Source organism: Apteryx mantelli, chromosome 17 (assembly GCF_036417845.1).
Source record: "Apteryx mantelli isolate bAptMan1 chromosome 17, bAptMan1.hap1, whole genome shotgun sequence".
Lineage (NCBI taxonomy): Eukaryota > Metazoa > Chordata > Aves > Apterygiformes > Apterygidae > Apteryx > Apteryx mantelli.
Window position 1 is genome coordinate 19,067,846 of NC_089994.1, and position 21,802 is coordinate 19,089,647.

General features: G+C 59.1%; 2 protein-coding genes across 5 annotated transcripts; both read right to left on the reverse strand.

Annotated features, from left to right (window-relative positions):
- Positions 1-561: 561 nt before the first annotated feature.
- Positions 562-10,206, reverse strand: TPST2 (tyrosylprotein sulfotransferase 2). 4 transcript variants are annotated; one of them, XM_067306895.1, is made up of 6 exons: positions 10,138-10,206; positions 5,887-6,802; positions 4,243-4,441; positions 2,885-2,935; positions 1,786-1,833; positions 942-1,023 (listed from the first exon to the last, which is right to left on the reverse strand). In XM_067306895.1, exons 2-5 carry the CDS (start codon positions 6,720-6,722, stop codon positions 1,804-1,806), a joined length of 1,116 nt encoding a protein of 371 aa, XP_067162996.1. In that variant the 5' UTR covers positions 6,723-6,802; positions 10,138-10,206; the 3' UTR covers positions 942-1,023; positions 1,786-1,803. The 4 variants fall into 4 exon arrangements, with proteins under 4 accessions (XP_067162993.1, XP_067162994.1, XP_067162995.1 ...); XM_067306892.1 differs by lacking the exon at positions 1,786-1,833 and having other exon boundaries at positions 562-1,023; XM_067306893.1 differs by lacking the exons at positions 1,786-1,833; positions 10,138-10,206 and adding an exon at positions 7,580-7,721 and having other exon boundaries at positions 562-1,023.
- Positions 10,207-18,398: 8,192 nt separating this feature from the next.
- Positions 18,399-20,472, reverse strand: CRYBB1 (crystallin beta B1). The gene is made up of 5 exons (XM_067306948.1): positions 20,332-20,472; positions 19,555-19,673; positions 19,317-19,449; positions 19,029-19,171; positions 18,399-18,686 (listed from the first exon to the last, which is right to left on the reverse strand). Exons 1-5 carry the CDS (start codon positions 20,470-20,472, stop codon positions 18,506-18,508), a joined length of 717 nt encoding a protein of 238 aa, XP_067163049.1. The 3' UTR covers positions 18,399-18,505.
- Between the last annotated feature and the right edge of the window lie 1,330 nt (positions 20,473-21,802).

Genomic DNA, 21,802 nt, shown 5'->3' on the forward strand with positions numbered 1-21,802 from the left:
CGCTCCCGCCCCCGCCCCGGCCCGGCGGCTCCGGTCCCCACCGCTGCCAAACGGGCCCAACGACACAGAGCGCCACCCGGAAACGAACCCTCCCCTTCCGGGTCACGCGTCCCGCCCCCCCCAGCTGGAGCCACGCCCACTACCATAGAGACGCTCGCGCCAGGGCGGGACCAAGCCGGCGTCCCGCCCGGCAGCCGCCCCTCTATGGTCTGGCGGACCGACTGACCGTGTCCAGCCCGCTCCGCCCGGGGGCTGCCGCAGGCCGCGGCCGGCTTCCCCCCCCCCCCCCCCCCCCCCCACACACAAAAAAAAAAAGGGACCCCGGCACGGAGGCCCGGCCGGGGCAGGGGCCTCGCCACCGGCATCCCCAAACCCGGCCGTGCCCTCCCCCCCCCCCCGCCTCAGAGACCCAGGGGAGCAGCAAGGGGGAGGGGGGCAGGCCAGGCCCAGCCAGAGGCAACTGCCATTTGCCCTCCCCCCTGTGCTACCGCCTTTATTTATATATATTTATATTTATAACAATACTTTAATCACGTGCCATAAACAAAAGAGCCAAGCACGAACCAGGTGGCCTCATATATTAATTCTTAAATAGATTCTGTAAATTACAAGTGAAGGAACAGCGGGGGGGGGGGCTCAGATTGTCACTTGTACAACAAATGCTCTACGAGGTTATTACACCTATTTCTGAGTTGCAAATTAGAACAGCATTACAAGACACTTAAATACAGCCTTAAAAAGTTCTCAAGTAATTGAATATAAAATCTCTTTCCAATGCACTTTGAAGTTTCAGTCAGAATATCCATTTCCACAGATTCTTTTACCACGGAGCATTCAGAAAAGGTAGACAACCGATACTTGAAGTGTAAAATGTTTGGCCTTTGCAAATAAATGCAAATACATTCCTTGTATAGCAGTCATTTTGGCAATATTATTAGCAAGCAATATGCTTGGATAACAGATTTCCACTTTTGCAGTTGCAAACTCCTCTTTGTTGGACAACAGAAGGCCATTTGCAGCACTCTGAAAGACAAGAAACACAGTCTTAGGGATAAGATACAGACAGATTTAACACAGCAAATAAATGACTAATGAATTTAAACCAGCAGCTACATAAAAAAAACTGTTAGATAGATATTCAAGTCCCAGCTCCAGGATAATGGGCATACATCATCCATCCTTATTCAATGCTTCTGCTTCTTTAGCACAAGATACTGCTTTTAAATAGAAAGTAATTTTTAAAGGTTCATTTTTCAAAAGAAAATTTTCATTTATGGTTTGGCATAGATGCTACCTGAAGAGAGAGACAGAAAAACATCCAAGATATTAACAGTTGTTTCTGGAGAAGAAATCAAGGGTTGCGGTTTTGTTTTTCCAAACAAACTGACAGCATATGCGACTGCTTTATCTTTTCTTCTGCGAGGCCAGTGCACATCCTAGCAGGCTACTGGGGGAGCTGCTCAGCACAGCTACACATTTCCACACTTCATTTCAATGTTCCCAGCAGGGATATTCAGTAATAACTCTCCCAAATGGCTGATTTCGATTTTGCTGGAGCAAGCCTATTTTCAGAGCTCAGAAAAACATTTTCTCACAAATCATCTCATGGAGTTAGCAGTAATGTTCTGAAAGCCTAAAGCAACTGTGAAGGATCATTCACACAAAGAGCATGCCTGGAGCAGCCCAAATAATCAACAGGCACAAGAAATTATACAAGCAAAACACTAACTCCGGAGCAATGCAGGTAGATTTGCATGAGTCTCAAATTAAAGTACAAGGACTTACCTGGAAATCATTAATTTATTAGTGAGAAGATGATGTATTCTGAGTCACCTAGAATAACCAAGAAGGTAGAAGTATCAGTTTTCCATCACCACCTGCAACTCTGAACATCCCCAGTGTTCCGAGAAGCAAGAAAGGGAAACGTTCAGGACAGAGAAAATCGTGGCAACTACAGAGAATCAGCAGGCACGAGGCTTTGCCAAGAGCCTGCAATCCCTTCCTGACCTCTCATTTCCCCAGCGTATCTGCAGCCTGAACCATACACACTTGCTTCACCAGCAGCCCTGTTTTCTCATCTCAGTTTTTGGCTATGCATCTTTCCACATGACACTTGGGCAATGGCGATCAATCATGCTGCTTTCTTTAGGAGTCCACACGCTGAACAGGTAAAACCCAGGACTTTTGACTGAAACAGCGTACACTCAACACCACTCTACTGCCTCTCCTATTCATGCAGGCAGCACTTCCTGGAGAACTGAGAAACCTTTTATTCTTTTGGGCGTTACGCGCAACGACTGTTGGATTGCTCTGCATTATAAAAGATGGTTATCAATCGTTTTCAAACACGGCACTATAAGGACAGAGTCATATACTTTCGACACTTGAAAACGGTCACACAAGTACAAGAACCAGAAGAAATATTTGTAATTTCTAAATTAGATAAGCCATGCCTTCCCTAAACATGACAAGGCCCAGGACAATGAAAGCCTTAAGAGTCAAGGGACAGACAACAAGGGGGGAAGCGTTTTAAAGTAACAGAAGAAAGTGCACGAGTCCGATGAGTGAACACAGAGCTCCACAACAAGAAACCATAAGCAAGAGCAGGCCAGGAGAGGCGATGGAGATGGACAAGCAGGGTCTGAGGAGCACAGAACACCATTAGGATTTTGTAGGACAAGGCATGATATCAAAAATAAAAATGTGGAGGAAGGGAGTGGTGCCTAGCATGAAGGAAGGGAACACAGGATGGGCTGATGAAGACAGGAGCGTGCCCTGCAGCTGGGCTGCCCAGCCTGCATCTGCCCATGAGAGTGAGCAAGGGACCAAGCACCCACGAGTAACCAGCAGGGCAAAGCCCTGAGAAGGGCCATCAGACTCTTACCTGAAGATGACCTTTCAAATTGGCTGGCGTTTTATAATCCCCCTTCAAAACCTATGGAAAAGGCAAAATGAGAGTGACCCCTTCTTGAACAGTGGCAGTACGAATATCAGTAAGTCCACCTCATTAACTGCATGGATTGTCCCAGTGTATCTGAACCAACGGAGATCTCCTGATGGACATTTGTTCTACATCATGCTGATGTTGGGGAAACAGCTGGAGGTTTCCTCCTTAGTGACTTCTTAAGCAAAGACAGGGAATGGCATCCTGCTGGTGCAGGGTCCTGACAAAAGCAGGTTCTCTGGATCCATCCTTAACCTGGAAGGGGGCCTTTAGCATCATGCCAGTTCTCCAAATTTGTGCCAAGAAGTACTGGAAGGCGGACAGCAGAGACTGCATGAGTCTCTTAACCCTGCTGGGGGAAGATGTTCATCCAAATCATCTGTGTCCTTAAAGAGCTCTCAGCAAGCACACAGCTGCAAGGAGGAACTGTCAGAGACCAGAGTATTCAGAGCGCAAACCAGCCCAGGGAAAGCTCTTCTGAGCTTCCTGTTCAGTGCTGTTACTTTCCTGTCGGCCTATGGATCTGCTTATAGCACAACAGGGACCAGTCCAGCCCGCAGGCGTTCCTCCACGCCCAACGTGACAGAGGACATCTGGTCCAAGAGCACTGTCACTGGGTGTGCGTGCAAGGCTGGGGAGGCTGCCGAGTCCTGCCACAGTCTGGGGAGGAGCTGGGCTGCTTCAGAGTGTGAGAAAAAATTCCCTCTGTCTAGTAACTGCTGTCTGTGGCAGAAACATGTGTCAATATTCTGAAAAAAATCCTTTTGGTCTTTGCCCAAATGCATGACAAGCCTCCACTCACTCGCATTCCTCCTGGGACCGCGGGGAGCGGCTGGTGAGCTGCACATGGACACAGCACAACCTAATCCCTTCTCCGGGGGCCAGACTGGAGTTTCTAGAGCCAACAGCTTTGCATCTAGATAACACAGCACAACTCCCATGCCCGGTACTCAGAACTGGGCCGGATCGGGGAGGGACAGGCCAGTATCTGCCACAACAGAAGAAACGAACACAACCACAAAACCATAGGGAACATCCTCAGTCTGAGCCACGCTAGGCTCAAGCTACTGCATTTATCTCCGTTTTAAAGTAACCTCAGTGTAACTGCATGTCTATCATTCATAGCCACCCCAAAGAAAGGGAGCTTTTGTTTCTCCAGCGCTCTCTTTTTGATTCAGTTCAGCAACCTCTCCTACTGCAGAGGGCTCTGTGGGCACAGGGGGATCTCTGTTCCAGCATCAACCCACCCTTCCCGTAACCGCCTGGCCGCGCTCCAGGCGGGCAGCAGTGACACTCACTCTGTGCGTGTTGTTGACAACTAAAGGGTCCGGGTTGCCGTAGTTGGGCGGATTGGCGTACGGGTCGTAGCCGAGCCTGGCAAGCATCGGCGCTATGTGGGCCATGTCCTGCAGCACATCCCCTGGGATGTGTCCGATCCATTTAGATAATGCCTCCATGTTCACAGGTTTGATAACCTGGTCTGTTGATCTTTCTATCCTGGGAAAAATAAAATAAAAAGGAAAGCAAGACACTAAAGTTGCTGTCAGTTGGATTTCACGTGTATATTAGGCTCAGACAGAAAAATCTTCAGCTAGGTTAACTACCCTCTGAACGCCCAAGATGCACACGCAGCTCAAGCGTTGTCGAGTCCACGCCGGGATCAAAGGCTCCCAAGGCGGCGGCTGGAGGCAGAGCCATCGCCGAGCCCCGCAGTGCCGCTCTCGGGGCGGCTCCCATCAGGACGGCAGCAGCTCCCTGCCCTCCAGCCCCTGCTCCGACAGCCCCTCTCCAGCTGGTGCCTTCAGTCTGCAAGAGCCAGACCCCAAGAGCATCGCGGGTTCACGCAAGCCACTTGCCTCGCGACCAGGTTTGGGCACTAGGACCAACAACGGCAGCTCTGAACACGCCGGTACGGGAGGTGCTGGCCCGGGGGGGGCCGTTGCACGGTGCAGGCTCTCCCTTCCCACCCCACGCGCGGGGCGACGCTCACCCCGGGCTAAGCTGCATCTGCTGAGCCAGAGGAAACCACACCGACGAGGCATACGCCACCCCCGCGTTAGGAGGGATAAATACACAGAGACTGCAGGTCGCGGGCTGAGAGTTACCCAACTACTGAATCATAAAGCGTATGCAATTCCACAGAGCCTGTTCAGGACGAGCGTTTTAGTGCTGAGGAAAGCAGAGCCGAGGAGCACGCCCCTCGGCGGCCTCGCCGAAAAAACAGCGCGAGCACGCCCACCGCTCTGCATGCATCGAGCTAACACGGGGCAAGAGGAATTCAGGCAAAGACCACTTGGGTGGTTCCCATATAGGGCTGATTAATTTTTGCTAAATTAGACTTAAGCTTCCACCTAGAAAAATAATACAGCAATAAACAACCAGAAGAAGCTGGGTGAAGCCAGCACCTCTTGGAACACAAGAGGAGACAGAGAAAGCTGGGGAGCAGCGGGGTGTGTCTTCAGGGGAGGAGGTATTTCTTTTATACTGCAGTACCGGCAAGACGTGGCAAGAATTAGTGCAAGCTACCAAAAGCAATTTGTTAACAACAAAACTGTAATCCCGGCCTGAGCAGATATTTGAGGACGGGTGGAGAAAAGAGCCATTAAAAAGCTCAAGTTTCTGAGCAAGCAGTTCTTTTCAAATCAGACACCAAAATCATTCATCTGCTGTTGACAGTGTGGAAACAAAACACTATCACCTGCTTTTACAGTCCTTGCCTAACAAGCTGTTCTACTGGGTACAACATATTGCGAATATTCAAGCTGTGTTTTGCTTAGAAACACAAAGCCTACTGAGCAAAATGGGATGTGCTACCACTTCCGCCCCTGAAAACTATGCATAAACATGAGCAACAAATCCTTGCCCCCCCAGTTTTGGCCTTGACCTGCTTTGTGTAACGAAAATACTCTTTGAAAAGCAGAGGCAGTAGCTGAGACACTCACTTGGAAAGAGACACTCCACCGGGCTTCCCTATCAGTTCCTCATGGTGCAGCACCGCGTCGCTCCAGGAGATATCTAGGAACTTCATGATGGCGTGCATGGACTGCTCGGGGTGCAGGACTAACTGCTCGTAGTAGACTGGCAGGCACCGGGCTCGCCCGATCTCCAAGCACTGGGAATACATCACCTCGATTGCTTTGTTCCACTTGGTAAGGCAGTCTCGGTAGCTGTTCAGGTCAAAGCCTGCGATCGTCACCTTCCTTGTGATCATTGAGTGGACAGACGCCCGGCCGTCTCGAACCATGAGGAGGAATTTGGAATTGGGGAACAGTCTGGACAGGTAGACAGAGGACTTCAAAGTGAAAGGGTCCTTGTTACACAAATACCGGGCTGGCTCGCCGTGCTTGGCGATGACTTCCAGTATAAAGGCCTGCATAGCAGCGTCCAAGACTTGGTCCGTCACTCCTGCCTCGTCCAGGCGCATCTTCTCCCGCCCCGACTTGGACCAGGCCTGGCGCATGGCCAGCACGCGGGGAATGATGCGGGTCTCCTCCCCGCAGCGGACCTCAGGGTGGGCATCGAGCATGGCTCTCATCAGCGTCGTGCCGCTCCGCGGGACCCCGCCAACAAATATCAGAGGCATCTCCTTGCTGTAACGGTACTCGACATGGTTGGAGTCCACCATGACCAGCTCCTCGTTCTCGGGTCTCATCAGCCTGTGCCGCCTCTCGCTCAGCACCTGCTGGCACTCCAGGACCTGCTGGCCGAGGTGCAGCGTGACCATCAGGGCGACCACCGAGCCGACCGCCAGCAGCACTCGCCTCATGGTGATCCGCATCCTGTTCTCCACATAGGCTGGAGACCGACGCGTGACCACGCTTCAGCTTTCAGCTAGCGAGCGTTCAATCCTACGCGCACCTGCAGGAGAAGCACAGCACGTTCAGAGGAGCAGGAACGGCAACCCAGCCACCCCCCGCGGCCCTCGGAAGGCTCAGGCATCCAGCCTGGCTCCCCGTGCTCCTTCTGGGATGCTGACACCATCCCAGGCTTTCATCACCTCTTTTACTTATCAGCAATTTACAGGCTTGGTGCCTTCTACCCACAAAGTAATTAAAGTCTGTCTCAGCACACCCAAAGAGATTATTTCTTGATTGTTTGGTTTCCAGAATCACAGGTTTACAGCTTGAACAAAACTCCACAAAAGTTTAGGAGAGGAGGGGACAAGCTTATCCAGTCAATCCATTTCCCTAATGCATAGCCTAATTTTGCCCTCATCCAGTTACTCCTTTGGATCAAGCATGTATTAGCTTAGGAGAACAACTTTACTCCAGCTTTACTTCCACCAAAACGGTAACAAATATTTCAAGAGTTTGTTCTGTCCCAGATGAACCCCAGACCCTCCTCACAGCCTTCCTCTGCTCCAGCACAGAGGTGCCCTGCACTCAGCACACCGCCCTGCTCGGCTTCAGCAGCCACCTGCTTCCTTTCTACTTTTGCTTTAGTTTTACATATGCTGTCGGGGGGGGGGGGGGGGCTGGCTGAAATGAAAGAAAAAGAAAAGCATTTCATGCAAATTTCAGAGGTCCAATTAGAATGAACCAACCCGTTTGAGAAATTAAACCAATTTGAAGGGTAAAGTGTAAGTAATAGCAACAAACGCAGCCGATGTTAAGTACTCTTCTCCCAGAGACTGACCTTACATAAAACTCCCTGGAGACTTCATCTGGCATTAAGATGGGTTTTCTGCTCCTTGGCGGGATATTCCAGCAGGGAGTCTGCTGTTCGCACAGGTCTCCTGCTCCGCCGCTTACCCAGGGCTCCCAGGAAAGCTGGCACAGCTTCCCGCACCCTCCCCCTTTCCCGCTCCAGTTGCGAGCACAGGTTTTGCAATCCTACCCGTGGGTCACAGAGGGATTTCGAGTGCTTTGTGATTATACGGCTTGGGCAGGAGTTGAATGCGAGTGGAAGGAACTGGGTGTCCATGCACTTTATATCACGGACAATCAAAAGAACTGCTCCAGAAAAGCAGTTTCTCCTCAGAACTCTCTTACTGAAAGACCGTATTTAGCAGTGGCCCATGCAAAAATCCTTTGAAGCTGTTAGCAACCACCACGAAGGGCTCCCGGCGCCAAGCAGCCCTCTGTTTCCCTGCGATACCTGGCAGCGCACAGGCTGCCCCGGAGCAGGCGCTCGGCGCGCTTGGCTGGCTCCGGGCTCCGCTCCTGCGCCAGCGCCTTTATACCTAGCTCCACCTACCTGCACTGATCAAACTGTCAGCTTTTCTCCACGAATTTACCCTCATTTTATATAGTTCTGCTCATACAACCAGGTTACCATGACAGGATGGGTTAGCGCGTGTCTGCCCCACCGTTGCAACCAGCCAGGTACGTGATTCCCCCTCCCAACAGCAAAGCAACACAAGAGTCAGTAAAATTACTGTCATGGTGGTTTAGCTCCATGGTTAATGTCTTGGCTAAATGCCTTATCACACTTAAACAGCTTCAAATGCATGCCCGTATACTATATAAAAGTCAAGTGCTAGTAAGTTTGATTAGATCATTAATCACTCGGAACAAGATACAGTTCTCTGGCATTTATGGAGCGCTAAGTGCAGAGTCAGAGCCATTAAAGCAACAAGTACTCCTCTACTGCACCCCGCGAACTCGATCTCTTCAGTCATGTACATACGCTTAAATGTTCACCCTAAAAACAACTGCAAAAGCCCACAAGACCTGCTTCAACGCATTGCAGTTGGAGCAGTCAGCGTTTAAGGCCAGCTGGAACAATTAAGAATACGTAGACCAAGACAGGCTAATTAGGAGGAGAGATCTGTGTTTTAAAGAGGAGGCTGCAAGCGCAGAAGTACTGTCACTGCTCTCTGCAAAAATAGCTCGAGCGAGCACTTCCCGCAGAGACTCTGCTCGCTGCCTGCGTGCGGCGGGAGCTCTGCGCGCCAGGCGAAAAGGGAAACTGCTCATTTCGGCACGCGAAGCGCAGAGCTGGCTGCGAGCCGGACAGTGCCATCCCTCGGCTCCAGGAACGCTCGGCGGGACGAGGCGCCGTGCGGAGGAGCCCCCCCAGCTCCCGGCCTGTCTCCCGCAGGGTGCCGGGCACGGCGGCGGCAGCGGCAAGCGCAGGAACCGCCACGGCGCCTGGGGCTGACAGCGCTGCCTGGGCGGCCGCCGCGAAACGCTTCGAATATAGGGAAGTTCCTCAGCTGGGCTCAGCCTGCCACGGGGCAACAGGAAACAGAGAAACGCAGGTGCCGACGGCTGCGACTGGGGAGCGCAGCTTCTCCATCGCTGCTGTGATTTGGACTCTCCCGGCTGCTGCAATACACCACTTCCCCCGTCGGCAAAAACACCCGGCTCCGCTTGCTGCAAGGCAGCACGGGGGACCCGAAAGGCCTGAAACAACTGAATTTCTCCAGTGGGATTACCCCAGTTTTCCCAGGCCAGCTACACAAACGCCCGTGAGCACGCTCAGTAACACTCTGCTGAGCAACTGTAAGCAATCTCAGCTTATTTTTAGGTGTTTTGTATAATCTCCGCTAAGACTTTTCCAAAATTTATGGGGCTTATTAGTCCAAGAGAGAACGGGGACAGGCAATTTCCTCCACAGCAGATATTCTGGTGTAAAATATTATGGCATAATTAGGTAGTTTGACTCGCTGATCAGAGACGATCTTCTAGTCCTTCAGATGAGCAAATTGACTTCAAGAGTTTTCAACTCCAGTAAGAATCAGGGAGTTCTCGGGGACTTTTCTTACACCTCACGCCGTGGACTTAACATCACCGCAGCTAGTGAGAGGCAGTGGAAATCAAGGTACCGAGGACTGACCCAGGGCCGAAGCAGCTCGCGCAGCCTGCAAGCCCCGAGCGCGCTGAAGACTGCGGCCGAGACCCAGGGGACACCGCGACGGCGCGTGACCCAGACGGCCGGGACCTGCACCTCGGGCTGCAGACACGGCAAGGGTCTCAAAGAAAACGGAACCGAGCACGAAGGAAGACGTGAGCTAGCGGGGAGGTGATCAAAAAGCAGCGACAGACAAGGACGCCAAAGGTCCTACGTGTGGAAAGTCCTCCGTATGCTGCATGCTGATAAGACATCGATATCAGCAAGGCTTAAAGTGTTTCTTGTAAGCTCGTGAAAGCAATAAAATATTAACAAAGCATCAGTGGAGGTGTGGAGAGACACATGAAATATTCATCAGTCCACTCCCAACATCACCAGTCCTCTCCCGACGTGCTTACCTTTCCCCGGCAAGTTCATCCTGCTGCTAGCCAAGCTTCATGCTGAAACACAGGTGGCCGCTAAATACCTAAATGGGGAAGAAAAACCACAATGTTGATCTGCGTGTTTATCGCAGATCCCCACAAGCATGGTTACAAGCGACCTTCTCCTTCTCGGCACCTGCCCGCATGCAGCAGCTTCCCCGTCCGCACGTCTCCTTGCCGGAAGATCCCCGAGACCCAAAACACGCACGGCCCCGGCACGGCCACCAACAGCCGCTGCCTTCAGCTCACCTCCGAAATTGCGATGCCGTCATCATTAATGTATTAAAACGCAGCCCAACGAATACGACCTGGGAGGCCACGTGGGGACCCTGCCGCAGCCCTGGGAACGGCTCCACGCGGCCAGAACCGGAGAGCTGGGACAGCGTGGGAAAATGTGAGAAGAGGGAGCGGTTTTGAAACACGGTGGTTTTGTTTAGAAAAACCAAGTGTCCCAAAAGGGGAAGCCTCAAAGGGGCGGACACAGCCAGGATGCTCAAAACCAGGGGCAACGCAGCCCGTTTCCATGACACGCGAGCCGGCAGAGCGACGCAGCCCGTCCCGGAGGGGACGGCAGGCTTCCTCCTCACCCCGAGCGCTACCGCAAAACGTTGGAATTGGACAAAAGTCAGAACACGATCCCGTTTCCCAAACCTTTAAAGCAGCGAAACCGAAACCCTCAGATCATCCCCGCACGTGATGCACCCATCACGCCTGCTCGCCCGGGGCCCCGTCCTGCCTCCGGAGGTTATTGCACGCTGATGGCTTTTGCAGCCGCGCAGGAGGTCTCCTCCTCTCCCGCCCCACCGCCTCCGAACGTCGGCGGCTCCTCCGCCGCGGCGCGCGTTAGGAAGCGGGGGGAAAACTCCCCCCAGCGCCAGCTCCCGCGATGCCAAGCCCCCGCGCACGCCTCCCGCTGCCCCTCGAAACCTTCCGCCCGACCCCAGCCCGGCCAGCGGCCGCCGAGGGGCTTCGGGTCTGAACGAGGCCGCGGCTCGCCAGAGCGGGAGCCGCAGCTCCGGATGCACTTCCGCGCTGCCCTGGATTATCGGGCGCTCGCAGCGGCGGTTTAGCAGCCCCCCCGGCGCGGCACGGTGCAGCGCTCCGGAAGCAGCTCCCGCTCTCGCCCTTGCACACAGCACACGCTTGCAGACTTCCTTCCTGACGCCTCCCGCAGCAGCTCGCGCGGCGACGCTCCGCAGCGCTCCACGGCCTCTTCCCTGCGCCCGCAGGAGGCGGACGAGCAGCCGCCGCCGCTCGAGCCCAATGCACCCGGCACCCGTGTGGCCGGGAGCGAGCGGCCCGCGCCCGCGGCTCTGGGGCGGCCGGCTGGGCTGCACGATGCCGTGCACATCCGCCCCGAGCACCGTCACCTTGCATGGCTGCCCATCGCTGTTCACTACCTGCGCAGCAAAAAAAACAACCAACCTACCCGGCGACGCCTTCTGCTTTGCGGCATCGGCCAGGTCGCCTGGCGTCTCCCACCACCTTTTCCAATGGAGCACGGGCCTGCGGCCGCTCCCGCAGCGTGGTGCACCGGGCACCCACCGCCCGCCCACGGGAAACGCACGTTTTGACTGAAGGCAATCCACAGCGCGGCAGCGTTTCGAGTCTGTTTTTCAGAGCAGGGAAGTGTTATGCACAAACAGCAAAAAGTTTTCAGAAGTTTAGTATGACCAAAAAAAAAAATTATGCATTTTCATTAGCTCATCCCCCAAACAGCTGTTAAGCGCGACTTCCCCAAAGGGCCCAGGTGTGGCACTGAAACTTTCAGCTCAAGCCCTTGTGCTTAACGAAACCACGAGGAGCTGCAAAGCTGCCTTCGCGCTGGATCAGCAGCAGCTTCTGCGGTCAGCGAGCCACTTCCTAAGGCACCGAACTCGCCCCCTCAGAGATCAACAAGATCAACAGAAGCCATCAGTTAAGTCACCTGTCGTATGCAACTCCAGAATAACCCAGCTTGCTGCTGTTTCAGCCCGGGCTCGGAGAGGCACCAGTTCCTTGCTCGCTTTCCGAGCATTGGTTTGTAATGCATGTTGCAAAACACCTGCTGACTGCAAGAAATTTTCCTCTAGCAGGATATAAACGTCCAGATCCTGCAGAGGCCACAGCACGTGCAAAAAAGGGATCAGAGAGATCCGGCCGGAGAGCCTGGGAGAAGAGCAGGCAGCAGGCAGAGGAGAGGCGAGAGGAGGGCAGCCGGGCGCCAGGGCGCTTCTCCAGGCCTTGGACCCGATTTCACATCGGCTCAGCTGGAAGTTTAACAACAGGTTTTCGAGGGCTGGTTCCCGACGGCGGCGGCAGAGCTGGCTGCTCGCTCGCGCGGCCGGCGGTGCTGCTCCGAAGGGAGGTGGTGACAGCAGAGCCCGCTTCCGCGCGTGAAACCAAGCTCCTGCAGGGCACCTACAGCATTCCAGGGAAAAAAGGGGGGGGGGAGGTTGCTTTCCAGCCATGCGATGGGAACAGCAACATCTACAGCAGAACAGTTTTTGCTTATTAGAGCTAAAGATAACTCTGGGTTCACAGCCTGCAGTGTAACTACAGGAATCAGAGCCAATCCCAGCAAAAATACATGGATCCGAGACCAAATCGGTGTTACGGGTCCCTCTGCACAGCACCCTAGCTCGCGTTTGCACTGCGGACATCGTCTCTCTGAGCGGCTCATGATCAGCCTCCCCGCCACGGAAACCCTTCCCGACTCAAGTCGGCGGAAAAAACAGCCAAAACACTGTAAGCAAGGGAGTTTAAAGAGACGTTTCAGCACCCAGACCCGGCTCAGCTCACCGCTGAGAGCAATCGCATCTCGAGCCGACGTTGCAGCACGCATCGGCTCTGCCCTGTTTTCTTGCAATGAAAAGCACCGAAAGAAGATGCACGGGTCAAACATCAAGCAAACCCACCGACTCCCTAAAACCCCCTGTTCCTCCCCAACTATGAAAGGCTGCCCACAGCAAGCAGCGGGGCGGCCGACGCTGCAGCTCGCCCCGCGGAGGGGACCAAAGCCACGAGCTGCTCCCGCCCCAACGGCCCCGCGCAGGGCAGCTCCGGAGGCAGCCGGGGCTGGACGGCACTCCGCACCGTGCTGGGCTCCGGCCGGCTCCCAGCACCACAACTGAACCATCCCGCGTCCCGGAGGTCGCTGCTTTGCAACCGCAGGAGCCGGGGGCTTCTCGCAAAAGAGCATTTCTCTCCCAAACCACAAACCCTCCTACGCAGCAACACGCAGAGGACTATTTTCACTGCTAAGCACTTAAAAAAGCACCAGAATCCAGTATACGGAGAATTAAGGCAGCATGCATGGGCTTCAAGCACTGACCTGCTTGCTCCGAAGCACCTGAGAGGTGAAAACCCGGAGCCGAGCGGAGCGCTCGCATCCGAGTGCCCCCAAACACCATCCCAGGGAGCCGGGGCAGGGATGCACGAGCAACGTGCCAGCCCGCTGTAACAGGCTTTAAATCAAATCAGCAAAGATTCGACCAGCATTTTACGGCACAAATGTACTGTTTGTTTATTGCCTCGAGGCTGTTATGATTAGAAAAACATTCTATTATCCTGCTCAATGCTAAAATGATCCTGGAATAATAAAAATCCCACCAATTTGCAGTATCTTCATTCTATTTGTCTCATTTCGAGCACAGCAACGGCATTTTATCATTCAGCAGAGGAAACCACAGTGCCCGTTTCTGCCAGCCTCTCCGAAAGACGAAATCTAAACAGCCTTTCTTTCCAACTAGCATATTAATTATGAAACGCCGAAAATGGAGACTGCCAATAGGAGGCCGGCTCCGGAAGCAGCATCGCCGGGGCGCTGGAACAAGCTAGCACACCTACTGCAGCGGAATCAGCCTCAAGCCGGCTTTGCTGGAGCGGTTCAGTACCTCTGCTCCCACAGGCCAAAGAAAAGGAGGAAAAAAAAAAGGGAAAAAAAACAAAAAAGGATGCTATGTGATTGCACACTGCAATCACCATCCCTACAGGCAGGTCCAAAAATGCCCTGTGCAGGGAACGCCCATCCCGCGGGAACACTTGCGCTCCGCTTCGGGTCAATTCCAGCGGTCAGCCCTGGACACCCCCAGCCGGCAGCGGGAAGGGCGGCCGCCGCGCGGTGCGTGCCGTCGGGAAGGAGGAAGGAAGCTTCGCCCCTCCCGAGGCTTGCCCGCCTCTGGGATCGCCGCCAAGCCAGGGTACCGGAGGCCGCGGAGCGCGGGGGCCTGGCGGGAGCAGCAGGCAGAGCCGGGTCTCCCGCGCGGCGCCAGCAGTCCTTTTCCAAGCGAGCAAGCAGGCAGGCAGGCAGCTCCGGGAGGCACCTGCGGAAGAGCAGCGCTCGCTCCCGGGCAGGACCGCGTGGGGGGGACCCCATCCCCGCCGGGAACCGGGGCGCCTCCGGCCGGCCGCGGGGAAGCGGCTCCCGCCACGTCGCCTCCACAAGCCGGGCTGCTTTGGAGGCGGCAGCCGCGGCCGGGAGACGTCCTGCTGCTCCGTCCGGGGAGGCTCCCGCCGGAGCGACGCGAGGCCGCGGCACCAGCCCCCTCCCGCGGCGGCGGCCCCGGCAAGAGAGAGGGATTTCTGACTCCTCATCAATCCGCAGTTCAAACACGCGGCGCTCAGCTTCCTCCTGTGCTTTAATCCCATTGCAGTCGTTATCCCAGCAGGATAAAGCCACCTTCCAGAGGCCCCGGTCATGCACGCTGGATTTCCACGTCGGGGTCTCCGCCGCCGCCGGTCCTGCGGCCCCTGGTCCCCCCGGCACGGACACTGCTCCATCGGCGCCCCGGGGAAGCGGAGCCACCCCCAGCGCGACGAAGGCTCACCTTCCTCCCCCTCACGGACTCACGAGTTCCCCCCCCCCCCCCCCCGTTTGCTCCCCATTTGCATTCCTGGTACAAACGTGACTCTCCTCTCCCAAGGCTGAGCAAGTATTCCCCACGCGAACGTGGGCGGTCAGAGCCTGCCACACAACGGGGGAAAAAAAGAAATCAAAGAACGGCTATAAAAAATATTTAGTATCTTCAAATAAAAAAATATTTTCCCAATCTGCATGCCAAACCTTAACGTTTGGCCAGCTGAATTCTTGCAAGCACAAAGGTCACTGTTTGCAAATAAAAGGTTGTTTCTACAAGAGAAACCCAAAACCTCAAGTTTGTTTAAGAAATGATTTTTTTTTATTTTTTGGGTATCCACAGGCCTGCAGGCGCCGACTGCGGGAAGAGCAGCTTGGCCAGAGCAGCGGCACCTCGACGCCCGGCACTTTCCCTAAGAGCCAGCGCCACGGGGGCAGGGAGGGGGGGGAATAAGAAAAGGCATAGGCTGCCCTCAAACCGGGCTTCGTTGGGGAGAATCTCCAAAACGCCAGAGACGGGTGTTTAAGAGAACTGCACAGACCAGAGGCTTGCAATATTACGTGGAATAACGCATGCAAGGGCCAAACAGCAAGCTGCTTTCACCGGCCTTGCTCGTACGACTGAGTCCCAGCACGGATGCTGCAACCTCCCGGGAAAGCTGCAGCGCCGCGGGACGCAGTCGGGAGCCGTCCACATGGAGAGGGGCGCTGCCACGGCGTTCCCACGCGCCGAGTCGTGCGGCAACGCGCGGGGACGGGACGGCTCCGCGCTGGACCGAAACATCAGGTCGTCAGGAGGGTTTTAAACACCGCGTCAGCTGCATCCCGACGCTCGTCCCGGCAGGGCGGCTCCTCAAATCCCTCCTGCCGCAGGGTCGCGAGCAAGGCAGGCTTGCGCACGTCACCCACGTGAAGTCACCCTGGGTTTTGGGGATCGCCCTCCCTAGGCGAGCCGGTTGCAGGGGGCATTTCGCGGCTCGCTGCCCCGTCTCCGGCAGCCGCGGAGCGCTGCTGTTCCCTGCTGGGACGACACGCGCGGGTAGGGAACGGAGCGCAGGCTGCAACCGAGCACCGTACTCGAACCGCTCCGAGAGGAAGCACCCGAGCCCCGCGTTCGCATTTCACGAGCTCCCCGCCGGCCCGCTGAGGCATTCCCAGGAAAGCAGCGTGGAACTTGGAAACCCGCTAGCGCAACTCATTGCAACCTCTGCGCTCACCCTTGCTCAGGACGCTAGCGTGAAAGAGCAGCACAGCTGTGCAAAGGAAACACTCAAAAACCGTACATTAAACACAAGCAGCTGGCGCAGCCCGAGTTTGACTAGCAAAGGAGGACGCGTGAAGGGGTTTCAAGCTGCGAGATGGTTTTTGGACTGAGACTGAGCATGCAAACAGACACAGCAAGGGACCCAAGGAAGGCCCGTGCAACCCAAACAACGCTCTTCCCGTGGAAGGTCACACCGCCGACGGCAGCGGAGGGTGGGAGGGCACAAGAGGGCTGCAGCTCCGGCCGCAACTCCCAAGAGGTCGGAAGTTGCTACAGAAATAACGGGAATCTCACATCTTTATCACGCGACACTGCAAAGCAAAGGCCAAAGAGCGTCTGAGGCAGGCCAAGAGCAGGGGCGTGCTGGCATTCCCTACAGACTGCATGGCACACGGAGCAGCTTGGAGCCACTGTGAGCAGGGTGACACTGCCGATAGGCCCACGCACAGGTAACGGAGGGTCGCAACCAGGTGTCCTGGGCTGCCCAAGGGATGTCAGGGAGACCGAGGGGTGAAGGAAGCGTGGCAGCGTGCAGGGAAGAGCAGAGGAGGAGATGGGCACGGAGCACCCTGCACCGCGTGCCAGGCTCGGTGCATTTTGCAGAGCACCGTGCACCGCATGCCACGCGCTGTGCGCCACGTAACGTGCGCTGCCCGCCGTGCGCCCTGCACCACTGACCGTGCACTGCCCGCTGGGCACTGCGCACCGTGCACCGAGCACCCTGCACCCCCCCACGGTGCACCGAGCACCTTGCGCCTCCCACCTTGCACCGAGCACCTTGCACCGAGCACCGCCCGCCGGGCGCGCTGCAGCACCCGCCGCGCTCCGAGCGCGCTGCCCCAGCCGCTCGGTACCGAGCAGCGAGCACCGCCCGCGCTGTCACCCGCCGGCCGCGGCCCGGGACGCGGAGCGGCGCCGGTGCCGAGCGGAGCTGGCGGCAGCGGCAGCGTCCCCCCGCCCCTTCCCCGGCCGCGCGGCCCCGGGCCGGGCTGGTCCCGCCGCACTCACCGGAGCCGCTGCTGCTGCCGCCGCCGCCGCCGCTGCTGCCGCCGCCGGCCCGGAGCGGAGCGGCGCGGCGCGAGACGCGCCGACGTCACGCGCACGAGGGGCCGGGAGCCCCGCCCCCTCGCCCCGCCCCGCTCCGCCGCGCCGCGCCGCGCGCCCACTGCGCCTGCGCGTCAGCACGGCGGCGGGCAGGGCGGGGGTGTCTGCACCGGGCGGGGGGTGTCTGCACGGAGTGGGTGTGCGTGCACGGTGCGACACCGGGATGTCTGCACGGTGTGACACCGGGGTGTCTGCACGGGGGTGTGCATGCACGGTGTGACACCGGGGTGTCTGCATCGGGTGGGGGCTGTCTGCACGGAGGGTGTGCATGCACGGTGTGACACCGGGGTGTCTGCATGGTGGGGTGCATGCACAGGGGAGGTGCATGCACGGTGTGACACTGGGGTGTCTGCACGGGGGTGTCTGCACCGGGCGGGGGTGCATGCACAGTGTGCCATGGGGTATCTGCACAGGGGGTGCAGGAGTGCCCCCCGGGGTGTCTGCACGCATGTGCGTGCACAGCTGTGCCACGGGGGTGTCTGCACGGGCCAGTGCCTGGGGGGGCTGCCACGCAGAGAGGGCGTTTTGGACCAGGTTTTGGTCTCGCTTGTCGCAGGCTGCGGGGGGGTCCCGTGGCTGCTCCAGGCTGCTGGGTGAACCAGAAAGTGGGGCGAGCTTGGAGAGCTCACGAGGCGCGCAGCCGGGCTCGGCGGGAGGGCAGGGGCGCAGCCGCGCAGGAGGCCGTCCCAGCGGGGCGATGCAGCCCGGCCGCTCCTGGCCAGAGCTCGGGCCCGTAGCCAGGCTTCTCCATGGCCCCTGCAAACCCTCTCGGGCCTCCCCAGCCGCATCTGGCAGCGCGGGAGCAGCGAGCTTCCCCCTGCAGCACGGCCGCTGCTGCAGGAGCCCCCGGCCCCGCGCTCCCTGTGCAAGTGGCTGCTTCCCCCAGCCTCCCCCTGCCTGTCCCCGCTCCCGCTGGGGGGATTGTGTCCCGCCAGAGAATGATTCCCCCCGGGAAAATCCTCCTCCTCCGTGCTGCTCCACAGGCCTGGGGACGTGCACACACCAGACTCTCAGGCATCACTAGTCTTCTGGTATTTTTTAATTTGCATCACAGTGCAAAGTACCTGCCGTAACTGTGCAATATGCAAGGAAAGTGCAGCGGCGGCGCGCGGGGCGGCAGCCCCGGCCGGGCTCCCCGCTCAGTCGGAGGGCGCCTCGGGGGCGACGAAGGCGCCTTTCTGCTCCCACTGCATGTCCCTGATGCGCCGGATGGACTGGATCTGGGGCCGGTAGGCGGACCAGTCGTTCCAGTGCCGGAAGTTGCCGGTCTCAAAGAGGTACTGGTAGCCTCTGTAGCCGGGGTACTGGTACCCGACCCAGCTGTGGGCAGAGTGAGCAGAGCGCGCGTGAGAGAGGTGGCCGGGGGCTGGCCTGGCCGGCTGCACTCCGCTGGCCGCAGGGTTTAGTGCTGGGCTCCGGCTGCCCGGCCATGCTGTTGCGAGCCTCGTGCAGAGGCTGCCCGGCGTGCACCGAACATCCCTGCTGCAAAGCTGCCCCGCACGCTTTGCACCGGGGCACGTGCTCCCTGCACTGCACACAGTGCTCCATGCATGGCTTTGCACCGGGGCACGTGCTCCCTGCACCATGCACAGTGCTCCCTGCGTGCAAGCTCCTGCTGCCCCGGTCCCCCGCACGGCCCCGTCCCCTGCTCTGGCCGCTTACGTCCCGTTGGGCACCTTCACGCTGCCCACGCGGTCGCAGAAGCCGTAAATCCAGAGGCTGGGCACGTCGTCCTCCTGGATCTCCATCGTGTTGCCCTTGAAGTCAGCGGACTCGAAGAGGGAGATTTGGTGGTCCTCGGCCTCCTGGGGATGGCAGAGGGGAAGCACTGGGCTGAGCCGCGGCGGCGGCGGCAGAGCCGGGCTTGGGTGCGGAGCCGGGCTCGGCGGGACGGCAGGTCCACACGCAGCGGTGCAGACGGCGCCCGGCGCCCCGCTCGGGGCCACTCACCATCCTGATGGGACGCATGGACATGAGGCGGTCGCTCCGGTAGCTGCTGGACCAGGTGTCCCAGCGCGGGTACTCGCCCCTCTCCAGGACGAACATCTCCCCGCGCAGATCGGCTTGCTCGTAGGCCACCCAGCTGCGGAGAGGGCAGGACGAGGGGCGCGAGGGCTCGGACGGCGCCCTGCAGACTCCTCTCCGCGCGCGCGGCACAGATCGCTCCCGCCCGCTGCGCCCCACTCACGGTCCGGCGGCGACGATGACGCTGCGCACGCGGTCGAAGCCGCGGTCGGCCAGGTTGAGGCACTCGCCGGTGAACTCCATCTGCCGGCCCTGGAAGTTCTCCTGCTCGAAGACGACCATCTGCGGGCGGAGGGCGGCTCGGGAGGCGGCGCCGCGGTGCCCGTGCCCGGCATCCCCGCCATCCGCCCGCCCGCCCGCGCTCCAGCCTCCGCCGGGGGTGTCCGCCGGGAGCAGCCGCAGCAGCGGCCGGGGGGCAGAGCAGCCCCGAAACCTGCGGCCGCCCGGGGGGATGCGGCGGCGAGGGCAGCACCATCGTGGTCTTCAGAGGAGGCTCCCTTTCCCTCGGCTGCTCGCGCTCTGCAGACACTGCCGCCGTCCCTCAGTCCGGGATCATGTGCCACCGTGTGGGACCAGGGCCGGGACCATGTGCCACCGCACGGGGTCAGGACTGGGAACATGTGCCACCATGTGGGACTGGGACCAGGACCATGTGCCACCATGCAGGACCGGGACCATCTGCCACCACGTGGGACCAGGACTGGGACTGGGACCAGGACCATGTGCCACCGCGTGGGACCAGGACGAGGACCACATGCCACCACGTGAAACCAGGAGCAGGACTGGGACCGTGTGCCACTGCGTGGGACCAGGACCAGCACCATGTGCCACCTCATGAGACCAGGACCAGGACTGGGACCGGGACCATGTGCCACTGCATGGAACCAGGACGAGGACCACGTGCCACCACGCAGGACGGGGGCCGGCGAGCAGGGCTTACCCTGAAGGCCCCCTTGGAGGGCTCCTTGCCCTTGCTGTTGGTCACAGCAGCCGGGTCAGGGCCGGGGGCTGGTGCCGCGGCCGCCTTCTCCTTGTCCTCGGCAGTCTGGCCGGCAGCGGCGGTTTTCGTGCTCTCAGACATCGCGGCGTTCAGCTCAGGCCTGGAAAACGGCACGGAGCCGAGGTGGCAAAGCCACCGGCTGGCCCCGGTGCTCCCGAGGGCCGCAGGACGGGACCCTGGGGCTGGGCGTTCCTGCCTCGCGCGGGCGCCCCTTGCAGCCCCCTTGGCCGCGAGAGCCCCGGGCTGCTCCCGCCGGCGCAGCGATGCTCCCCAGCCCGGGGCAGCATGGCTGCGGTGGCGAGCGCCGGGTGCTGCTGCCGTTCCCATGCCGGCTATTGCAGCCGGAACCGGGGCTGCGGAGGGGAGCGGGGGCCACCGGCACGGGTGTGCATGGGAGCGGGGCTCGGCAGGGTGCCCAGGTCCACTTCCAGCAGCTGCCCCGACCGGCATCGGCACACCCGCGTGATGCCGAGCGGCTGCCAGCAGCGGGATGCGGGAGCGCCGCGCCAGGCTCCCGGCTGCTCCGCGACACGGTGGTGCATCCTCGTGTTTCCCACGCCCCTGCCCCGGCTCTGCCGTGCTCATGGCTCAGCCGGGCCGTCGAGCAGCTTGCAGCAGCTCCTGCCCTCTGCCTTCCTCCTGCCGCTGGCACCCGGCGGGCTCGGCACGGCCCCCGGCACGGGGCTTGGCACGACAGCGCGGCGCCCAGCATGGCTCGGCTCCCGGCATGGCTCACCCCTGGCAGCCCTGCACCCAGGGACTCGGTGCTCTTACCTGCGCAGCTGCTGTTCTTGCTGGAGGGAGCGGGCGCGTGCCCGGGGCGCCGCGTGGCCCCGCTTTATAGCCCGGCAAGGGCAGAGCCGCGGGCGGGCGCACAAAGGATGTGCTGGCTCATCGGCGCCCGCCGGCCGACCAGTCATCACATCGTGCAAAGCGCGCAGCGAGCTGGAAGCCTCCCGCTGGCCCTGTGCCCAGCCGCTGCCCGCAGCAATTCCTTTGTGCCGCCGCGACAGGAGGCCTGACGGTGCCGCTTCGGCCGGCACCGCGGCCCCGCGCGGACGCCCCGCCAGCGCCTATACAGAGCCCCCGGCGCGCGCAGCCAGCGCCGACCCAGCCCACTGCCCTCCCTGCCCGCAGCCCCCGCAGCCACGAGCTGCCCCCGCCACCACCACGAGCTGCCCCGTGCACGGCCCCACAAACTGCCCCGTGCACGGCCCCAGAGCTGCCCCATGCATGGCCCCAGGTCTGCCCCGTGCACGGCCCCACGAGCTGCCCTGTGCACGGCCCCACAGGCTGCCTGTTCACGGCCCCACAAACTGCCCCGTGCACGGCCCCAGAGCTGCCCCGTGCACGGCCCCACAAACTGCCCCGTGCATGGCCCCAGAGCTGCCCCATGCACGGCCCCAGGTCT